We start from the raw sequence: 21530 nt of genomic DNA, 5'->3' as shown, positions 1-21530 counted from the left end.
CTTTATACCAAAGCCAAACTCTGCCCCTCACTATACTTTTGGATGGGGTGGACATTACTGCTTGTTCTGCCCCTGGGTCACTTATGTTTCTGTCCTCACCTCCTTCTATTAAGGCTAGGCCATATTAGATCTTTGAGGTTCAGAGCACTGGACCTTCAGGGCCCCCTCTGGCACCACAGGAACAAAGTTCCAGTATCCTTGGAGCCCTTGGGTATCCAGAACTGATCTACATTCATACTGGTTACTATCTCATCCCCACTTAATCACTTTTGTTCTATGGGAGAAGGGAGGGGAAGACACCTCAGCTGGAGCTTTCAACCATCCTGGAACCCCTCATATATAACTACCTCTAGACAAAGAGCCCTACAGGTTACATGTATCTCTGCTCCTTCTCAACTCACCCTGGAAGACTATGGGATTATTTGTCTGTGCTGGCTTTCCTGACATCTTCTTTTCCCTTTGGGCTGCTGGCTGACTCTTTGGCACTTCTGGAGTAAAAGTCATTTAATGTCGTTTCTCAAGGGATTTCTTGAATATTATTCAATCTGGTATGAATGTTGCTAGACAAGTTATGGAAGAAATTTAGATGAATCAATCAGCAAATATTTATTAAGCACCTACTATGTGCCAAGTACTATGCTAATCAATAGAGTCATAAATTTAAAAATCTGCCCTTATATATTACACACAGAGGAGAGAAGAGGAATGCAGGGAAAGAAACACTACCATATGGGGGCATCAAGAAAGGTTTCATGAGGGAGATAGTTCTCAAGCTAAGCTTTAGAGGAAACTATGAATTCTAAGAGGCAGAGACAAGGCAGGAGTGCATTCCAGGCATGAGGAAACAACCTGTGCGTACAAAGGCACAAGACAGAAGGTCCGCAAAAAGGCCAGGTTGGTCAGACTCTAGAGTCCCCAAAGGGGAGTAATGCATCATAAGCCTAGAAAGGTAACTTGAAATCTAATTGTGAAGGACTTTAAAGCCAAACAAGAAGTTTATATTTACATCCTATCAACTTTTTAAAAATCATTCCTCCTAGAAATTTCTGGAATTGGCCAAGCAAGTTGGGGAATTTATAACATGGAAACAAGTGGAATGTCCATTTGAACAAGATCCCAACATCACCCACTACTTACACACGGCTCCCATCTTCACTGAGGATGGTAAGTAGTCCCTTTTCTCCCCTTATACATGGCATATGACTTTAACTTTGTCTCTGTTTTCTTCTTCTTCTTCCTTCTCTTCCTCCTTTTCCTCTTCTATTGTTATTATACCTTGACCTTTTTCTCTCAAGAATTACAGAAGATACATAGCCTTGTCCTAGACAGGGCTGGAAATATTCCTTCTCTAGTCACAGCCCTGACCTCTCTAGTCCCAGCAGTCTCTCTCGTAGTCGTGCCTCACGGACTAAGTTATTCTGTGGGATAGGAATCCTAACTGATGCTGTCACCTCTAGGCTCTTGGGAATGAGTTTTTCCTTTTAAGATGAGTTTTAAAAGACATGCTTTTTGGTCCTCAGTTCAGAATAATATTAAGAACCAAATTCTAGTCTTTGTCCCGATCTAGGATGTAGGTTGGCAGGGCTAAAAGGGATCTTAGAACATAGACTATAATAACTAGAAGGGACTCTAAAGTACAACACGGAAAGTCCTAACTATAAGATCTCATAGTACCATCCTCTTATTTTATTGATGAGGAAGAAACCAAGGGCTAGTAAATTGAAGTAACTTCTTCTGGGTCACACAGATGGTTGTAGTGGGGCCAGGTCTCCTGACTCCAGCTGTCAAAATCCTGATGGTTACACTCCACTCTAGTTTCTCCCATCAGAGCAGCATTGATGATTCTCTTTCCTTTTGAAGTTTTTTTGGGCCCATCCAAGTTAATCAGGGTAGGCATCTGTGCCTCCTCAGAATTCATGAAAGTCACAACATAGCAAGGAAAATTAGGCTCAGCAGATTACCTAAAAGCAGTCATTAACATGATTAAAGGGAGAAGGACAGGCCAGGCTAACTGTAGCCAGGCTTAGTGGCCTGAGGGTGGGTAGGTAGAAGACTTGGCTAACTCTGGCTAGCCTTCAAAGGTTACTAGGCAGGGATAGTAACTAACCTCTCTGCCCTTCATTACCTCCACTCCCTTTTTTCCCATTACAAGGCCGGTTCAAATTAGCTTCAAGGAGAGGGCCACAATTTAAGCCAATAGGACACTTGACCTGCACCCCCACTAAGACTGAGATGCAGGGAGAAGATGAAGGGGGAGGGAAAGCCAGAGTTGATCTGATTATAAGCCCACAGAGAAAAAAAGGCAGACTGTATTCCATAATGAAAAGGAAGGAATAGTAAGGGATATAAGAAGGAAATATGTATTTCTAGACCAGAAGGAACCACAGAGCTCACAGCTGTTCTACAGCTTGCCAGAATAAGAAATGTATAGGTGTACTTTGGCTTAGGCAAGTCAAGGACAGTTCTAATGTTTGTTAAAAGAAAAAAAAGTTTTTAAAATAAAAAAAATTAAGTTCCATTTAAATTCACTAGGGGAGCCAGTTTGCTTTTTTTTAAAGAACTATTTTTATTATTTTTCTTTATTAAGTAGATAGGTTGTATTTGGAGTCAGAAGACCTAGGTTCAAATAGCATCTCTGTGTGAGGTCTGGGTGACCTCACACAGGTCAATTAACTTCTCTGAGCCTCTGTTTCCTTTTCTGTAAAATGGGGAGAGGGTATTGATTAAATGACCACTGAATTCTTTCTAACTCACAATCTCTGATCTTATGGATTTAGTTTTCGACCTACAAAGAGATTCAAAATATTTATAATTTTAGAATATTGTAACATGCAAGTAGTAATAACTAATTGTGGTTTCTTCTTCTTTATCCCTTTTCAGTCTTCTAGATTATTCGTTCATATGCATGTAATTACCTAGTTGTGACCAATGCATATGTTGGGTTTTTTTTACCCATTTCTCCACCATTGTATAATGGAAATCATCACCCTTAAATGTGACTGTTTTGTAAACTCAGATTTTTACATAACAAGTTTTCTTAGATTGGGACATACCTACACAGAAAGAATCTAATTTCTAATTAAGTTGTATTCCAAAAGTTCGCTTGTAAATTGATTGACAGATTGGCAGATTTAACAATAAAATTAATGCTTTCAGTAGTGGTTTGATTCCAAGATTTTCCAGCCCTAGTACCCAAATCATCTCTTTAAATTTAAATAAAATCCTTCTTCCATGTAAATGAGAACTCCCTTTACAACTGAAAAAAAATTATTCACTTGCAATGAAAAATATTAGAAAACAATACAGTTGTACATGATCAGCATTTCTACTGCATAATAACAGTCATTTGAATAGTTCACATTTGGATAGTGCTTTAACATTTGCAAGATACTTTAGAAATTTTATCTCATTTTATCCTTACAACAGTCCTGGGAGGTGTTCTTGTTCAGTCATTTCAATCATGTCCTACTCTTTGGGATCCCATCTGGGGTTTTCTTGGCAAAGATACTGGAGTGTTTTGCCATTTCATTCTCCAGCTTGTTTTACAGATGAGGAAACTGGGGCAAAGCTTGGGAGGTAGGCACTATTGTTATCTCCATTTGCAGATAAAGAAACTGAGGCAGACAGGTTAAGTGACTTGCCCAGGGTCACAGGGTCAGTAAGTGTCTAAGGCCAAATTTGAACCCAGGTCTTCATGATGCCATGTAAAATGCTCTATCCACTATGATTTCTAACTCCTTCCCATTATGTCTGTATGTCTTTTTCTGGATTTGAACTGAGGTTCAACTGTGGGCCCAGTGTTCTATCCATTTAACCACCTACCTGCCATAGGGGTTAAATATGCTAATGGGAACTAGCCTAGGAACATAACGTCATGTCTGCGAAGGAAATTATTATGTTTTAAGTGGCAAGAAAGGAACATGAAGATAAAGGGTAGGGACAGAGATGAAGAGACTCGAAAGAACGCAGTAGTGGAAAAAATATGAGGAAGTTTGGGATTCAGGGTGGCACATGAACAGAGACTGAAGGTGGCACTGGGTTTCCATTTGCCACCCTCCCTGAATCCCCACCATCTGGCATCTACAGACCCCCATGACCCAGACCTATCCTAGATTAAACCCTGGGAACCCACATCCACCATCCATCCTGCCCCCAAAAGGGAATAAGGCAATAACCACAGTAATGGAAAACAACATTTGAAAAAAGTGACTAATCATGAGTTAAGAGGAGTGATAGGGAAACACACAAACTCTTTTTCTCAGCAGAAGGGTGAAGGACCACAGGTGGGGAATGAGGCCTCCTTTGTCAGATGTGGCCAATTAACACTGATATATTTTCATTAGTTATATTTCATTATGTTCTATTGTGGGACTGGAGAGTGGGATGGTCATTAGAAAATGATGCTAATGGGAAAAAAGAGCATCAATAAAACATTGATTAAATCTTAAAGTAATGCCTACCTGTAAGAAAATGACTACCTTGGATTGTCTTTTTTGGCCACACCATTTAACATTGTTTTCAGGCTTTAAAGCAGTGGCTTTTGTGGAATCCAAAATAAGGAGAGCCAGCTCACCACAGAAGGCCACATGTGTATGGGAATGGCTCATTACTGAGGCTGAAAAAAAAGGGCAATATTTTTCCAAGTGCATTGTGGACTATTTGAGAATGGGTGACTTTGGCAGAAATAAACAAAATACCACCATGGAAAAAAAAAAAGGAGAGGTGAGATGGGAAGTGAACAAAGCTATATGAGGAAAAGGCCTTGTCTTTCCTTGTTTTTCCCTCCTAACCCCAAGATGTAGCCACTGAAGCCATTTGCGCTCCTCGTGACACTATATGCCCTTGGACAAAGACCTGGACATATGCTCAGAGTGGGAAATACTTTTTAAAGGTCATCTAGTCCAACCCCTTTGTTGTCTGTACCAGAGATCTGAGACTCAGTGAGGGAAAAGGGACTTTGTTTTTATTTTGGATATTTTTTCCAATTACATGTTAAAATAATTTTTAAATTCATTTTCTTAAATTTTGAGTTCCAAATTCTCTCCCTTCTTCCCTCCACTTCCCCCTCCCTGAGACAGCAAGCAATTTGATAGAGGTTATACATGTGTAATCATGCAAAGCCTAGGAAAGAGACTTGTGAAAGACCACAGAGCTAAGTAGTGTTCAAAGTAGTATGTGACCCCAAGTCTCCCAAATTCCCAGAGTAATTCTCTTTTCAGTGCACCTTGCACTTACATTTAATTAATTTAATTTAAGGGTAAATCCCACTTTCACATCCACTCCCCTACACAATGCACATACCCCCCCCCCCCCCCACACACACACAGAGTGTAGCTGTAGACTACTTGGCACGTGGAGAGAAGGAAACACCTGCCAGAAAGACACATGTGTCACTCCGCGGAGAGCTCTCCTCTACAGCATTAGGGCTTGGCTGTTGGTGTATACTGGGTATACATCACTCAGATGTCATTAAATTGGGAAGGGTGGAGGTGCTGCTCTTTGGCAGATAGCAAGGATACCTAGTCACGCTCCTAAACCAAGCACATGTAGGAGGAAAACTATATTTAACCTTGGTAATTAGGATCGTTAAAGGCTATGTCACTCATGTAATTGAAGAAGTCAGCTGTGTGCTGAGGTGGGTGGTGAGACGCGGCATAATGCTGGCTTTCATGATTGTCCCAAGTCAAATGCTTCATTGTCAAGTTCATAAATTAGGAATTAGGCTCTACCTGCAAAGGAGATCCCCTTCTGGGCCCCACTGGCTACAATCCTCCAGCTTTCATGGGTCTTTGCAGAAGATAGATGGAAGAAGGAGTGAAGTCTCAAGGTGTTTGAGGGCCCTTTGGGAACTCAGCAGAGAGCAATGGATGCGGACTCTTGCTTACTGGTACTTTCATTCCTATAGATTTATTTCAGACTTAGATGGTTAACCCATATTACCTATAACAAAAACAAAGGAAGTCCCCCAAAGTACCACATTTCTTTTACCTTTGTTCCTGTTAGCCCTAGTTTTGGAAGGTTTCGAGTTAGGGACATTGGGTAGCATCTAATAGATGGGGCTAGTTATAGGAAGGAGGTGGCAGAGGTGACTGGGGATCTAAGCTGAGGGATTTCCATTACACATGAACCTGGTGGAACAGTCAAGTGTCAAAGCCAGAAATTCACAGGCAGGACTGGTACTCAACACAGACACAAGCAGGGTCATAGACAGGGAGAGAACAGAGCCCCTGGGGTGAATAGGACAGGCAAACAGGGTCAACAAGATGGTTATGGGTGCCAGGAAAACTGGAAGCTGAGGTCTGTGTCTCAGGTAGTAGCACTAGGATGCTCCCCAGCAGGGGTTAGATGAATAACCATTATCTGGGATAGATTTCAGTTTCCTGACAGGCCTTTCATGCTCACATCTAGTGGTATGGTTTCTGTCCTGTGGGCTGCAGAGGTCTAGGTGGGCCCAGAAGGGGGCTAAAGCATGACTTGCCCTGTTCTTTCCTAATGGCCAAAAGCCCCTGAACATTAGAGCCCCAATAGTGCTGATGATGATCGTCACAGAAACTATTTATTTGAATTTCATCTGTATAAGGAGGGGCATCATCATTCTCTATGCTTTGCTGCTTCGTTTGATAGGAGTCTCATGGTAGCTCTGCCCACAGACACTTCTCCTTACCTAGTGAATCATTATTTGTGCGATCATGGGCAAGACATTCAACCTTGCTCAGTCTAAGCTTCCCCATCTGTAAAATGGGGGTGGGAAGGGAAAGGAGGGGAGCTTGCACTACCTGTTGGTATTTAGAAGACAGATCCTACGTAAACTACAAATTGCTGTTTAAATTTCAATTGTTATTCAGTCATGTCTGACTTGTTGGACCCTATTTGGGGCTTTCATGGCCAAGTTACTAGAGTGATATGCCGTTTCCTTTTCCAGCTCATTTTATAGATGAGGAAATGGGAGCAAACAAGGTTAGGTGACTGGCCCAGCATCACGCAGCTAGTTAAGTGTCTGAAGCCAGATTTAAATTCAGAAAGATGATGAGTACTAACTCCAAGCTGGGTGCCACCTAGCTGCCCTGCTGTTTAAACAGCAACTACTTAATAAACTGATTTCCTATAAGTTGGTCTACCTCTATGGGAAAAATAAAATTCTTTCTTAAATATATTCTGGAAGTGGTGTAGTAGACTGAACTGAACCGGATGTCAAAAGATTTGGTTTGTAGTACTGACTCTGCCTCCTTGGTCAAGTCCCCTGGGCCTCATGAGGGTCCCTCCTTTGTAATGGAGGGGATTGGATAGACAACCTCTATGTATCCTTTCAGCTCTAAAATTCAGTGATCTCTAATTAAACAGATAAATCTATTACTTGTCTCCCTTTTGACCTTTCTTGCTTTATAATTAGCATTTTGATGTTGTAGACACTTTTTTTTTAATATAAAACCAAATGAGACCCTGTTGACTGAATAACTGATAAATCATCTAAGCATAGAAATGCAATACACAGAGTAGAGTCCCATATGGAACAAAAAAAGTCAAGAAGATTTCAGGGATCTAATTATAAATCTCTTTCTGTGTAGGTCTTTATCTGGCTTCTTATGAAAGTGAAAGCCCAGAGAACCAAGTAGAAAAAGAGAGATGGAAGTCTTTAAGGTAATCATTCCTTTTCTAACCTCTTTCGCTAATGCTCATGTCCCCAGAAATCTAATACTCAAATTGTTTTAACTTATCTTCAGTACTCTGACTCTAGAGGATATATGTCAGAAATGATTCACAATGGGTAATGAGAATTATTCAAAAGACTTCTCGACAGAGTCTTTTCTGTGACTGGGCAGATAACAGCATTATTTTGATTACTATATATAAAGTAGACACCACAATAAAAAACTAAATGCCAAAGAAATTTTTATTTTTTTAATTCACTTTAAGCTTAAATACAAAATGAGGAAAAAAAAGAATATTTCCACGTGCACAGAAAAACATAAAGAAAGGATTCAAAGTAAAACCATGAATTCAAAGAATTTTTTTTTAAAAATCCAATAGAATAACTGTAAAGATTTTGTTTCATCTTTGTCTATAAATGTTTCAAATTGCAGATCTACTATTCTAGGAAAGACTTGAAGAATAAGGAATTGACAAAATAGGAAAAAAAAAACAGCAAAAATACTTTGCACTACTGATTCCAAAGATGCCTATTGGGGATTTAGGTGTCAATTTCTTTCTCTTTTTTTGATGAACCACAAAACATGATGAACTGCATTCTCTGCTGAAATTGACAGCACTCTGCACAATTCTCCTTTTCTAAATGCTTATATCCTGGAAATGACAGTGGCTGTCACTCATACCCAGGGACACCAAGACTGCCTGGGTTGATGGTTCCCTTGTCTCTGAAGACAGAGAGTCATGCCACGGTGCTACCCCAAAGCTTTGTGAAGCTCACATGATCAAATGGAAACAAGAAAGCCTTCAGTAGGTGCTTCAAGAAGCAGCCTGTAAGTGTGTTCCCAGGACCATGAAATGTCATTGTGTCTAACTCTGTTCAGTCTTGAATGAAAACTTTGTCCTCCAACAGGGATAAACAGCCTAGTTGGGTAATGAGTGCATTACGGTCGAACAACACCAACTACCAGGACAGAGGGCCTGGGGAGCCTTGATATCACAAACACAACACCACAGGAACTGTCCATTCATGGCTTTCTTCCCTAATCATTGCTTCTCTTTTTGGAACTCAAAACAGAGGGTTGGTTGAGCGTGAAAGAATACTGTGCTGATGAAGCACATTGCTCTGAGAGATGGGTTTACCTCTAATTAAGGCATCTGGGTCATTCTCTGGTTCTGCTGATGCTAAGAAATCTCTTCCGTGACATATGATGAAATATAACCATGTGTAACAGGTCAGTGAGCCCAAATTGATTTCACTTAGTAGATAACTCATAGGTTAAAATTAGTGACATTTAGTTCTGATGTGACATCTGTCATTTAAAAAACGTATATTTAACCCTTGGATATGGGAAAACTTGGTATAAATACCCATAACATCATCAAGTCAGAAAGAAGATTCTAGTATCTCAGGGCTCCTAGACAGTCACTGTTATTGGAGATGGGGATAGAATGTGTTTATCATTTTCCTCTCCATAAGAATTCATGTTGTATAGATTATAATAAGCGCAAAGCAATCATGCACTTAATGGAATATCATCCTGCAATATAATTAACATGTCTGCCACATTCACTCATATGCTACACTAATAACCCATGTTTGTGTTATTTTTGTTCCATGGAATATAGAGCATAGTTCTGTACTTGGGGAAATGAACAGTTCATAGAACAGCCAAACCAATCACTTTGGCCATTTTAATGATCAATAAGGATTGCCTCATTGAGCAGAATTGGCCTTGATGATGTCCAGTTAATTAGGAACAGCCATGTTCAGAGGCTGTGTTTGGACCCAGATAAACACAAAGCCCATGTTTCTTGGAAATTTTGGCTAAGATGTTCAGTGAAATGGGATCATTTTGATAATGATGCTGTAATGAACTGGTTGAAAGTCTAGATATGTCCAAGGAGCTACATATTAGCCTATGCCTTTAGTGAGCAATTGTCCAGGGTGGGAGTCCTGTGTTTTCATGGATGTTTTAGTAGCATATCCAAATACTGTTTGTATCCCCAAATGTCTGGCTATTTTTGTTGCCCCATTAACGAAAAGCACAGGATGCATAAAACCCTACTCTTGCCTGGCACAAATGCTAATAGTTGCCAATTTGGCAGTAGCATCCTGGCCAATCTGATCTGGAATAAACCCCTGTTTGAAGAATCCCTAGGCAGTTGGTAGCACCCCAGCCTTGGGGTTCCATGTAGACATGTCATAAAAGCCAATGCTCATTCTTGTAATCTTTAGATTTCTCCAGCGTAAAGCTGAGATGTCAGAGGCTCTAGAATAACCTATTTGTGGTTCTTCAGGAGCTGACCTGGGCTTGTGACCAACTCCTGGAATATTCCTAAAAGGCTCAACCCTAGGAATACCTGCCAGCCCAAGCCTTTGGGAATAACAGGATCTCCACTGGGGCAATGCCAGTCTACGTTACTACTTAGTTGCCACCTGATCATATTATTACCCTGCCATATGTTTCCATTTATTTTGAAAGTTTAGCTTAAGCTCACCATGGGAATGGCCTCCTTTAGTCAGACAAAGATCCATCACATTCCTAAAAGGGAATAATGAATGATTCAAGATAATGAAGGATTATTCCATTTATAACAGTCTGTTCATTATAGAGTCCCTTAACCAGGTGTACCTGGTCAGCCTGCCCCACCAATAGGGCTGGGCTCCCCAGAGATTCTCTGTGGGGACCTAAATAAGATAGGTAAAACTATAAAAAGATCTCATGGCTGGAAGACTCTATTGGAATCCTGTCTTGTGCAAAATGATAAACATATCTCCTCTCCCCTCCTGGAAACATGGAAAATGATATATCACAATATATTACATTGGCTCTATAAATAAGAAACTGTAGCCACTGAGAATGGTGAACTTTCTGCATTTGTACCAAAAACCCCCAAATATACCCCATGTAGATCTGTGCAGAAACAGCTTTGAACATTAATCAAAGTCATTAATTTCCCTGCTTTATTAACACTTTTTCTTCTATTGTACCAATCTAAGTTTGGTAAAGAACATATTAATTTTGCCTTTCTATGTGCAATTTTAGAAGACCAGTGCCCAATCTTCTAGCTCCTTATTCTGGTATGGATAGAGTATTAAACTGTAGCTGTCAATAGCTAAATACCATTCGTGTGCAAATTTAAATGGCTAGCTATTCATATTTCCCATCCTGTTATGCAAAACACACAACACACTCAATCACAGGTCACCAGAACCAGTGGATGCTTCTCTAACTGCATTATTTTGTCTGTGAAAAACAACTAACACTGAACCTATCTTCCAGAACAAAGAAAATCTAGGCATGTGCAGCTCAGCGGTGTGCATCCTGGAGCTCTGGGGAAAGCAACAGTTTCCCTGAAACCATAGCATGAATTATTCACATGCTCTTCGCAGCCCAGGCTGTGGAGTGAGTCTGATAAAACGAGCCTTCGAGGCTTCTCTCTGGGAAGAATGCCAGAAGCCCTGCCCCTCTCCAGGGGGCACACCAGGCAGTTCTGCAACTCCTCGATGCCCATACATTGCCTTCCAGCAAAAGCAAGGAGCTTTCCACCAAGGACACAGATTCCGCAGGTGGCTGCTGAACACTGAATAACGGTTCCAGGTGGTCAGTGGCTTAGCTCCAAGCTCCCACTCTGCCTGGGTATTCATTGAACATGAAGATGAGATACAGGATTTCTTCTCTCCCTTTCTGTGAGATGTCAGAAGAAAGGAGTTAATAATGAGCTTATTTCACTTTAGAAAAGGATTCAGGTCTTTATTAACACTCATTTACCTTTAACAGGATCTCATTGTAAATATGTTGTTTTAATATATATTTTTAAAAAAACACAGATGCTAGTTTATTCATGATTATCAAGCCAGCTGAGGATGTGTCTCAGATTTCTGAATTTCTAATTGATCAGAACCAAGGCACTGGTGGGACTTTTCTCTCTTTCTTAAAAGGAAGACAGTCCATATTAGACAATTAAAAAAACTCAAACAAACCATAATCACTAGCACCACTGAATAGGACAGGGTTAGGGACTAGACCTGTGATTTCTTCAGTGTAGGGAACCCCTGGGTGAGGAAATTCCTGCTCTACCAATGTAAGTTGGCAGCTTCTCTGCAGCGAATTGCTTTAGACAACTGGCAGGAGTACTGAGGGCTTGTGACTTGCCAAGATTCACATAGCCAGTATGCATCAGAGACAAGATAGAAACCCAAATCTTGGCTCTCAGGTTATCTCTCTGTCCAATCCTCCAAGTTCTCTCATCATTAAGTAACAAAAAGAAAATGGCAGGATGATGTAGACATTAGCTGAGGTACCCAAACACTTCCATTTTCAGAATTTGCTTTGGGAAATTTGTTTGTTATATACCTCTGTAAAAGCAGAAGAAACAGTAAGTTGAGTCCTTTAGCAGTCACAATCAATTCATTAACCTAAATACTTTTGGGAGGAAAAAGAAGAGATTTCTACTTTGAGTTTCTCTAGGTTTCAAGTATAGAGTAAAAAATTATTTTTGAATTTAAAAAATCCTCCCTCATCTTTTGTTTAACCCTACTTGTCTTCTGCAATGCTAGTTGGCATCACAGAATTTTAGAGCTGGAAAGGATCTTAGAATTCATGTAGGTAAATCCTTTTATTTGGCAGAAGAGGAGATTAAGGTGCTGCAAAGTAAAGTGATTGGCCCTAGATCGAAGACAGTTTGTTAGTGGAGAAGTGTCAGGACTAGAAGCCAAGTGTCCTATTCCTAATCCACACTTGTTTCCACCATATTTAGCTGCATCCCAGATAAAAGCAACGCTTTCTAGCGACATTCTTCCTCCAGACAGACACCCTTCACTATCAGAAATGAAGAAAATAACCTGAGCACAGCATTTCAGTGAAATTCTGCATTCTGCAATTCTGCTGCCAACTTCTGCATTCAGATTCCAGAATTAACAAGTTTCTAGGCGCAGGTAATTGATGGAATAGGTTAAATGAAATTCGAAGAATCAGTCTCCTATTCGATAGCTTCCCATGATTAAAGGTAACCTAGATTCACTGTCCAGAGACAAGCTGGTGACTTTATTAAGCAGTTTGGACTAGAGGACCCTTAAGGTCCCTTCTAGCTGGACAATGATGATCCTGTGATCCTTCCCAAGTCCCTTTTGACCTCTGAGTTGTAAAATCAGAGTAAAGCAGTAAGACATTAAAGGTTGTTGCTTAGACTTGGGTAAAGCCAACATTCTTTACCGTCAAGAACAAATCAAGGAAGTTCTTAGCCAAAAGCCTGATGGGAGCTTTCTGCCTGTCCTGCTGCTAGCTGAAAGTCAGGGAATACAGAGTGTTTCTATGTGCTGTTCAATAGTTTCAGTTGTGTCTGACTCTGTGACCACATTTAGGGTTTTCTTGGCAGATACTAGAATGGTTTGCCATTTCCTTCTCCAGTTCATTTTACAGATGAGGAAACGAAAGCAAACAAGGTTAAGTGACTTATCCAGGGTCACACAACTAGTAAGTATCTGAGGCCAGATTTGAACTCAGGTCTTCCTGACTCCAGACCCAGCACTCTACCTATCGAGCCACCTAGCTACTTCTGTGCTTAGGCTCCATAAGACAGTTCTTAACAGGTAGCATGGCCTAGATGACAGAGGGCCAGACTTGGAATCCAGAAAGTCTGAGTTCAAGTCTTGCCTCTGATACATGCTGGTTATGGCACCCCAAGCAAGTCCTTTTTTTTTTTAGTGCTCCAGGTAACCAACCATCTAAGACTAAGTTGCAGAGTTGCCCATTTGTAAGGGTAAAAGATATTTCTAAACTGAAATGATGAAACCACAGGTGTATATCAAAAATATCAACATTAAGAAAATACTTTCTGAAGTATGCTGTTTGTGCCCTTTTGATTTCTTCTTACTTCTATGTATTTTTATTTGTTTGTGTTGGGCATCCATTCCTTTTTTAGTTCCTTGCATGTAGTTGGTGTTCAGTAATGTTTGTTGAATCAAACTGAATTCCCATGCAGATGGTTTAACAGATATATCTTGGCAGATAGGCTCTTACACATCCTCGGACAGGTAGCAGTTACCAAAACATCTCCTCCATGCTGACTATCTTTATCTGGGCTATCGTGTTTTGAGTAACTGTACTTCTAAAGCAGCAAGTGTGCCCCTCTTAAACCCTCCTGGCAGTAGAAAGCAGGTTGTGTGGTGAAGAGGGCAAAATATGATATCAGAAAACTGAGTTTGAGTCCTAGCACTGCTGCTTCCTAGCCTTCGGACTGCAGGGTCCGAGCCTCAGTTTCCTCATCTGTAAAAATGGGCATAATAATACTTTTCCTACCAACTACAGGGTTGTTATGGGGATCAAATGAGAGGATGAATGTGAAAGTGTCCTGTACTTGTAATGTATTATAAACATGTCAACCGATATTCTTTTCATACGGTTGTTTTGTTCCTGTACCATTCAATGTGGAACAGGCCCCAGGCACATAGATGAAACAAGTCATCCCCTTGGAGTTCTAGTTGTTTCCAAAGAGACTATATAATCTATACGGTACTTTGTTGATGGTGTTTTGTCAACATAAAAAAAGGTTTGGGGAAGGAATATATTCCTTGATAATTCATTCCCTAGACCTCACTTTCCTCTCCTGTAAAATGAGGGGGTTGGATTGTCTTGACCTGTGACGTTGCTTCCAACTCTAGAGCAATGATCCTAGAATCCTGAACTTTGTTCTTAAATGACACTCAGGGCCCACCATTGCTCTCCCGAGTACATGTGTAAACAGCCATTACTATAAAGACAATCAAGGTTCAATGCAGTGGAAAAGCCCAGCTCTTTGTATTTGAAAATGTATATTCAATCTATAACATGATAGGGACTTCTTCAGGGCCATCTTATTCCCTTGGATTCACTCTCAGAGCTTCCATTGATTTCAAATAGGATAAATGAGAAGTCAAAGAGAGAGTTTGAACAAGGGTTAAAAGCTGTTCCTAGATGTCCTAAAGGATTGGGCCTATTTTCACTTGGAGAAATTCGTGCAGATTTTCCATTCTTGTAAATTCATAACCCCAAGATTCAGCCAAGGCATAGATCAAAAGCAGGTATGTGATATCTGCCTCTACTATTTCTCATTTGCAGCCTACTTAGTTACGAAGTGTTATCTGAAAGTGTGCTGACATCTTTTAAAGTTGGGAGGGGGAAAAACCAAACTGGCTTTGCTTTTGCAGAATTCTAAGAATTAGGTCTTGATTCTTACAACGTTGAATATGTTGGAGGATTCCAGTGAAATAATAATCCAGTTAATATGAGAACACCATTCACCCAGTAACGAAAACTGCTTTAAGCAATATTTGATCAACTCATAACAGCTTGGTGGCATAACATCTAATCCTATGTTCCATACTAGAATTTATTGTAACATTCTGGAAGACTATATTTATATTTGCCATGTCTCTAACTGTTCATTTTAGCGCCTTTCCTGTAGTTTGTCTACAGTTTCATTAGCAAAATCTAAATGTTGTGGTCAGTATATTTAAAATAAACAGATTTTGAGTGTGGGGAGACACACTGTACTCATCATTTGGGGACCAGGACAGCTAAATGTTAAAAAAAAGAATAAAAAAACCTCATCACCAGGTAGATGGCCACTGTGTAATGATTTTTTGTTGTTGTTTTTGGCCCTAATAACTTATTAGACTGATTATTTACTAAAGAAGGATAGTGATCTGCACTTGCAGATAAGAGTACTCATATGGATGAAACCATGGACAAAAATAGTCAAGCCTCAGTAGTACTAGAAGTAGAAGTTTTTAATGCTTCTCAAATATACAAAAAAGGAGGGTTTTTCTAAAAGTTTCTCTTAAAACTTTTCTTTAGTGAGGAGTGGTGGTTCATGCCTTTCATCCTGTCTGTCTGGGAAGCTGAGGCTGGCAGATCGCTGGGGTTAAGGAGTTCTGAGTTCTGAGATGTGGTAAACTATGCCAATCGAGTGTCTGCACTAAGTTTATGTTAATAGGGTAAGCCACCAATAGCAGGAGGTAGAAATGGAACAGGTCAGAGTTCCCCGGCTGATCAATAGAGGGACTGGGCTCATGAACAGACCATGCCACTTCTTGCCTGGGCAGCATAGAGATAATCAGTGTCTAAAAAACAAAAAGGTTCTTTAATTCCATATTGTTCCCCTTTTTCAGTTCAACTCTAAATCACAGTGTAATAGTGTTCATTGTCTCACATGATAACTGACACTTGATTTATTGTGTGTCCAGGTGGCAGTAAAGTTACTTTGAAAGTGGCTCATTTTATTACTGTACATAACTCTTAACAAGCTCCAATAGTGATAAGCCTCCTATATTCTTTGTTAACCCAGCAATAAGACTGTAGCGTAGTCATTGGTACGTTTTTAGTTTGTTGTAAAAAAATGTCTAACTTGCAATGAGCATTGAGTGTCTGCCCCATTCTGATGCCTTTCCTACAACCTTGGTTAAAGGATCGTAGAATTTTTTCTGCAGTCATGTCAAGCTAATTTATCTATGTATACATAGTTTGTATATTTAAAAAATTAATTTATACTGTGTTTTAACAGTTTGCCTGAACTGTCTCTGGTTTCTAAATTTTGTAATGTGTTCGTCAAATAAAAAATAGCACTGAAACCATATAGATGCTGCTTACCTCTTCATTTGAAATGTTGTCTTATTATTGAATAGAATTTATTTATAACTTTGTCACAGAAGAAAAGACAGTGGCCACGCTCCTTTCTCCTATACTCATCCCCTGAGCCTCCATATGAAGTAAGTACACATGCAAGGAATTACAAATGAGGCTAACTATAGCTGGCCCTCTCTTGAAAAGAAAAGCAAAGGCTTCAGTGTATTAGACAACTTTCCAAAGTAATAACAGCTGACATTTGTGAGGTGCTTTATGGTTGTATACATCCAAACTAGATCCTTACAATGACCCTATGAGTTAAGTAATGAAGATATTACCTTCATTTTGCAGATGAGTAAAGTGAGAGAGTAAATGATTCACTGAAGGTCACCATGGCTGTGAGTAATTCATACAACTGTGATTCAGAGCCAGCTCTTCTGACTTCAAATTTAGTGCTTTTCCCACAATGACACTGCAACAGTACATAGAGATATGTTTTAATCAATCAACAAACGTATTAAGCGTCTACTTTCATTAGTACCATTTATGAAATATGACAGCGTCTAGTCCTATTGGCTTAATTTAGAATACATACAAGAATATTCCTGTCATGACCAGACTGCCTGCAACCAATAGTACAAAAATATGTTGTTCTTAAAGATTACATTGAAAATAATTATGCTCTAAAATAAAAATGCCCTAATTAAAACTGATTGAATAGTTAGCTAATATTTTCCAAAGAAGACAACTTAAGGACTTTTTGTTTTTCAAAAGTCCCTAAAGTCTAACTCTGCTTATGACATCCAGATATGCCAAACTCTTCTCCCAAACAACTCAAAAGTACAGAACCCTACACTATCCAAGCCTTCAGGTGCCATCTCCACTACTCTACTACTCCTCCAGGATCAAATATAAGCTGTTCATCATTTAAAGCTCCTTACAAGTTGGCCTCTTCCTCTTTTTCCAGTCATTTTACAAATTTCTCCCCTCCTCCTTGGACTCAGTGGTTCAGCCATAGTTCAGACTAATCACTGTTTCTCACATGGGATGCTCTGTCTTCTCTCTCTGCTCCTTTGTCTGCTGACTGATCCTATGCCTAGAATGGATTCCTGGCTTCATCTCTGTCTCTTAGAAAAGTTTCCTTAATGACTCCTCTTGACGCCATCTTCTTCATGAAACTTTTCGTGATCCCCTCAGTTACTAAGGCCTTCCCTCCCAAAATTCTTTGTATTCATTTTATATTGATTCCTTATATACCATTATATGTCACAGGCTCTGGACCCAATCCCAATGTATACCTTCATTCAGGGCCCTGAGACCTTAGGGTTAACTCTGAGTGTCTGGACTCTCAGGAGCCCCCATGGTACACTTCCACCTAAAAATTATTAGTTGATATCAATGAGTCATTCAAATCTAATTGGCTTTAAGAAAGGAGCCTTTACTAAGGCTCCTTTAATAAGAATAGTATGTATGAAATATCCTCCTCACCCCACCCTGCTTCCAAAAGAAAAAAAAGTCTGTAAAATTCCACCACCACCACATGCAGAGTTCAAGCTTAGAGAACACATGTGGCAAAGGGCTAGCATAGGCCCTGGTTGTTGGAAGTCCTTTTCCCCTTTTCATGAACTTCTCTGTAACCACAGCGTAGCTTCTCTTTGGGGCTCCTTGAAGATTCTTAAAGCTAAGCTGTCCTTCCTTAATCTATCTAGCTTGTCCTTGCTCTCAGGATGCTGCTAAGACTAGGACAAATGCTCCAACTCAGAAGTTCATAAATTCCTTCCCTGGTCAAGAGAAGGGTAAGGAGGAGGTCATCCTCTGACTGCCCCACCCCAAATGATTCCTCCTTAGGGATTTGACTGGAAAGGTTCAGTCACTGAGCTGCCACATAATCAAATCTTTACTTTCAAATTATCTTGATGGTTTTATATCAGCCAGCCCTAAAGGGCTCAACCAAGTCTCTCAGTCACTCTGAGGAGACCGGTGACTTTGCACAGCCCTCCCTCACTTAAATCCAATTCACTTGCATGTCATGGCATCACCTCCCTGGTCCTCTTTGAGAACAAAGGACAAACCACACCTTCCCCTTTCCTTTCTTTCCACGTCCCCCCCCCCCCCCCCCCCCCCCCCCCCCGCCCTTTTCTCTTAAAGACCAGCCTTATCCCCAGATCACTCTGGATCTTATTCACTGGCCAATAATAGGTCCCAGGCCAAGCCCTGTTTGATCATTGTTTGGACCCTGATTGGCTCAGAATGAATGTAAATAGCACTTGTTTCTGTTTGGGCCAGAAACCCAAAAGGTCTTCCCCTCCTAGATCTATTTTTTTTTTGAGAGGTCATTCTTTGCCTTATTTCTTATTAACCCTTATGAATGAGGCATTGCTTCAGTTAGACTGAGACCTATTAAAGACCTTAGCTTAAAAAGGCCAATGTTTCGGGGTGGAGCCAAGATGGTGGAGTAGAAAGATGCACATACACTAGCTCTTACCCCACAGCCCATAAAATACCTGTAAAGAAGAACTCTCAACAAATTCTAGAGCAGCAGAAGCCATAGAACAATGGAATGAAAGAGATTTCTAGCCCAGAGTGACCTGAAAGACCAACGTGAAAGGTCTGTCCCACTGGACCCAGAGCAGAGCCCAGCCCAGCCTTGGGCCACATGGCACTGAGAGGAGCAGATCCGAGCAGGCTTCAGGGGCAGAAGCAGCAGCGTACATCCCTCAACCCACAGGCACAGGCACCAAAGGTCAGTGAGAGGGTCTTTTCAGCTGGCCAAGAAGGGAGCAGGGTGTCCCCATAACTCAGGCTTCCTCAGGTGGCAGCAGTGGAGGCAGTAGCTGGACAGGGGCTCCTAAAGCAAGTAGTAGCCCAAATCCATTGTTGAAGGTCTCAGTGTTCCCTCTCCCTGAGGGAACTGAGCCCTGCCTGGAGGCCCTGCCCCAACCTGAGCAGCTGATCTTAATCTCACACTGAATAGTGGCCCTGCCCCTGCCTAAAGCCCCTGAGGGTTTGGAGCAGCTCATCTGAATCTCAGCCCCCAGTGTTGGCTTGCCAGAACCAGAGGTGAGGTGGTGGTGGAGAGGAAACTCAGAAGTCAAGTAACTGACTGGGAAAATGCCCAAAAAAAGGAAAAAAAATAAGACCATAGAAGGTTACTTAGGGAACAGATGCCTCTCCCCATCTTTTTGGATGAGGAAGAACAAGGCATACTGTCAGAGGAAGTCAAGGCCCTTGCCTCCAGGGCCTCCAAAGGCAACTTAAACTGGGTTCAGGCAATAGAAGAGCTTAAAAAACAAGTTAGCAGCTTACTAAAGGAGAACCAAAATAATGGTGAGGAAAGTAACAGCTTTAAAAAGAGGCTAATTCAATTGGGAAAAGAGTTCCAAAGTGCCAATGAGGAGAAGGAGGCTTTAAAAAGCAGAATTAACCAAATAGAGGAGAAGTTTCAAAAGCTCACTGAACAAAATAATTCATTGAAAGAGAGAATTGAGTTCAGGGAAATGAATGACTATGAGTTAAACCAAGCAGTTAGTAAACAAAACCAAAAGTTTGAAAAAATAGAAGATAATGTGAAACATCTCATTAGAAAAACAACTGACCTGGAAAATAGATCCAGGAGAAACAATTTAAAAATTATGGGACTACCTGAAAGCCATGATCAAAAAAAGAGACTAGACATTATCTTCCATGAAATTATCAAGTAAAACTGCTCTGAAATTCTAGAACCAGAGGGCAAAATAAAAATTGAAAGAATACACTGATAACCTCCTGAAAGAGACCAGAACAGAGAAACTCCTAGGAATATTGTGGCCAAATTTCAGAATTCCCAGATCAAGGAGAAAATACTGCAAATAGCTAGAAACAAACAATTTGAGTACTGTGGAAATACAATCAGGATAATACAGGATCTGGCAGCTTCAACATTAAGGGATCAAAGGGCTTGGAATGGGATATTTCAGAAGTCAAAGGAATTGGGATTGAAACCAAGAATCACCTACCCAGCAAATCTGGGTATAATACTTCAAGGGGATAAATGGTCATTCAATGATATAGAGGACTTTCAATCATTCATATTGACGAAAAGACCAGATCTGTATAGAAAATTTGACTTCCCAAGACAATAATCAAGAGAAGCATGAAAAGGTAAACAGGAAAGAAAAATCATAAAAGACTCTCTAAAGCTTCACTGTTTACATTACTACATGTAAAGAAAATATTTATAACTTTTGAATCTTTTCTCAGTATTTGGGTAGATGGAGAGATTGTACATACACACACACATACATATAGATATATAGATAGAAAGTATAGGGTGTGTTGAATCAAAAGAGATAATATCCACACAAAAAATAAATAAAAAATAAAATAAAATAAAAAGGCCAATGTCTCCCACTGCTTCCAGGACCATCTCCAGTTGTCCTGATCTATATCTGACCATTGGCTGGAGACTTGCACAGCTCTGCCTCACTTAAATCCAATTCATTTGCCTGTCATGGCATCAACTTCCTGATGTCATGGTCCTCTTCAAGAACAAAGGATAAACAACAGCAGTAGCAGCCACTCTGAACAGACAGACTTCCTTTCCAATCCAATTGAAAGCACTGATTGATTGATTGATTGAGTCAACAGAGGTTTAGGCATTGTTCACACCTAGTTCAAAACTCCAAATGATTGATATGTGTTCTCAGCTGATAAAAGTATTAGAGTTGAGGGATGGGTTGATTGACTCAAAGAATATATATATACATATATATATATACATACATACATGTATATACACATATAATATACACACATATATAGATCTACATGTGTGTATATATACATATGTATGTGTACATGCTGTCTCCTTTATTAGAATATAAGTTCCTTGAAGTCAAGGACTATCACTTTTGTATTTGTAGCATAGTACATGACACATTAAGCAAATAGTAGTGACTTGATAAGTGCTTTTTGATTAATTGATTCTCCTTCCAGCTTCCTATACTTCTACAACTAATATTATTTGCAATAGCAATGAAAGCAAGTAAACAAATAGTTATTAAACAACCTTCTGTTCAGGGCATTTAAAAAATACATTTAAAAATGCATAAAGTAAGTAGAAGATCACAGTTCCCTAAGCCTTTAAGAGCTTGTTAAAAACACAAACACATATGTATCTCAAGTCACATTACTTCTTATTACATGCAATGGGATGATAGAGCCTTTCTTCTCTCCTTTTGTAGACTACTCATTAGGTGGCTCTCCCTGGTTCAGTTACTAATCATCCTTGATACCTCT

The 21530-nt window shown here is 40.1% G+C and overlaps 1 protein-coding gene across 1 annotated transcript in view; it reads left to right on the top strand.

Moving 5' to 3' along the window:
* The window catches only part of RASGEF1C (RasGEF domain family member 1C), a 191846-nt gene extending 183314 nt beyond the window's left edge, over positions 1–8532 (top strand). The window contains exons 13-15 of the mRNA XM_072631217.1: positions 1041–1164; positions 7566–7638; positions 8082–8532. Of these exons, the coding sequence (XP_072487318.1) occupies positions 1041–1164; positions 7566–7638; positions 8082–8106 (222 nt within the window). The 3' untranslated portion in view covers positions 8107–8532. The remainder of the gene's footprint in view (positions 1–1040; positions 1165–7565; positions 7639–8081) is intronic.
* Positions 8533–21530: the final 12998 nt, after the last annotated feature.

Source organism: Notamacropus eugenii, chromosome 1 (genome assembly GCF_028372415.1).
Source record: "Notamacropus eugenii isolate mMacEug1 chromosome 1, mMacEug1.pri_v2, whole genome shotgun sequence".
Lineage (NCBI taxonomy): Eukaryota > Metazoa > Chordata > Mammalia > Diprotodontia > Macropodidae > Notamacropus > Notamacropus eugenii.
This window is presented reverse-complemented; position numbering and strand designations above follow the sequence as displayed.